This window comes from Penaeus monodon, chromosome 28 (assembly GCF_015228065.2).
Source record: "Penaeus monodon isolate SGIC_2016 chromosome 28, NSTDA_Pmon_1, whole genome shotgun sequence".
Taxonomy (NCBI): Eukaryota; Metazoa; Arthropoda; class Malacostraca; order Decapoda; family Penaeidae; genus Penaeus; species Penaeus monodon.
In genome coordinates, this window is record NC_051413.1 from 26,130,750 (window position 1) to 26,131,834 (window position 1,085).

General features: G+C 52.3%; 1 protein-coding gene across 1 annotated transcript in view; it reads left to right on the plus strand.

The window, feature by feature from the left end:
* LOC119590970 overlaps positions 1 to 1,077 on the plus strand; it is a 2,601-nt gene extending 1,524 nt beyond the window's left edge. The window contains exon 3 of the mRNA XM_037939705.1: positions 1 to 1,077. This exon is cut by the window's left edge and continues 150 nt beyond it. Coding sequence (XP_037795633.1) covers positions 1 to 483 — 483 coding nt within the window. The 3' untranslated portion in view covers positions 484 to 1,077.
* The last annotated feature ends 8 nt before the right edge of the window (positions 1,078 to 1,085 follow it).

Genomic DNA, 1,085 nt, shown 5'->3' on the forward strand with positions numbered 1-1,085 from the left:
GTCCGCCTCGCCATCGTCAACATCTACAGCGTGGCCAGGGCGTACCAACGCTCCCTGCCGCCTCTGGGCCCTCGCGCCTCCACCTCCATCGTGCTCAAGCGGCTCCACAACTTCCTCCTGGACGCCATCACCGTCACCACCACGGCGCGCGGGGCCCTCGAGCCCGCGTCCCTCCGCCCGAGCGTCGGCACCCACAAGCAGAAGAAGGCCGCTGCTGCTCCTGCCGGCGGCAAGGACAGCGCCAGGCGAGACGGGGGCGCCAGCAGCAGGTCGAGAAGGAGCAGCGCCTCCAGCAGGTCGGGAAGGGAGAGCGCCGCTAGCAAGGCTGGCGAGGGCGCGGCGCACGACCAGCAGCAGAAGAACGAGGCCGAGGAGGGCGAGAAGAAGCTGAAGCGACAAGGCACGAAGAAGTCCATGAAGAAGGCCGCCAACCTCAACGAAGCGGCCTCCAAGATGCACTTGCTCAACAAACCGCCCGAGTGATTTCGTTCTTGTTCATATATCACATATGTATTCATAGAGAGAATGATTGATCGCTCCTTCATATATCATATTGTCTCAGAGATTTTTATTGACTAATCGAAAATTCTATCAATCAGGGAAGATACTTAACGAACTCAAAGGGCTTTCAGTATGCATCACAAATCTACGAACAATTTAAGACAACAGCACTGAACCACACAAACACGAACAAAATCTAACACACGTCCTCCTCACAATCCACCCACTTCACCGCTCTCCACATCGACACATCCTCACGAAACCAAACCATACAATCCACAAACATCAATAAGAAAGGAAAGACAAAGAGAAGACATCGCTTAGAGGCAGTAATATAGCCAAAACACACTCTTCAGGTCGCCTAGATGCAAGAGGTTCACCACGCCATCTGCACGCGGGAGGGAAAGGCAGAGGATCGCTTTGCGTGAAGTTGGATTTTCTGCCTCTTTTCTAATCTAATCTAGTGCTTCGGGAAAAGATCGATTGGTACACAGATCGTTCCTTTAAACATAAAACATAAACCATTCCTTTAGGATATTCGGTAGTATGTGTATGTGTATGAAGGCGTACTTTTTAAGGATCTA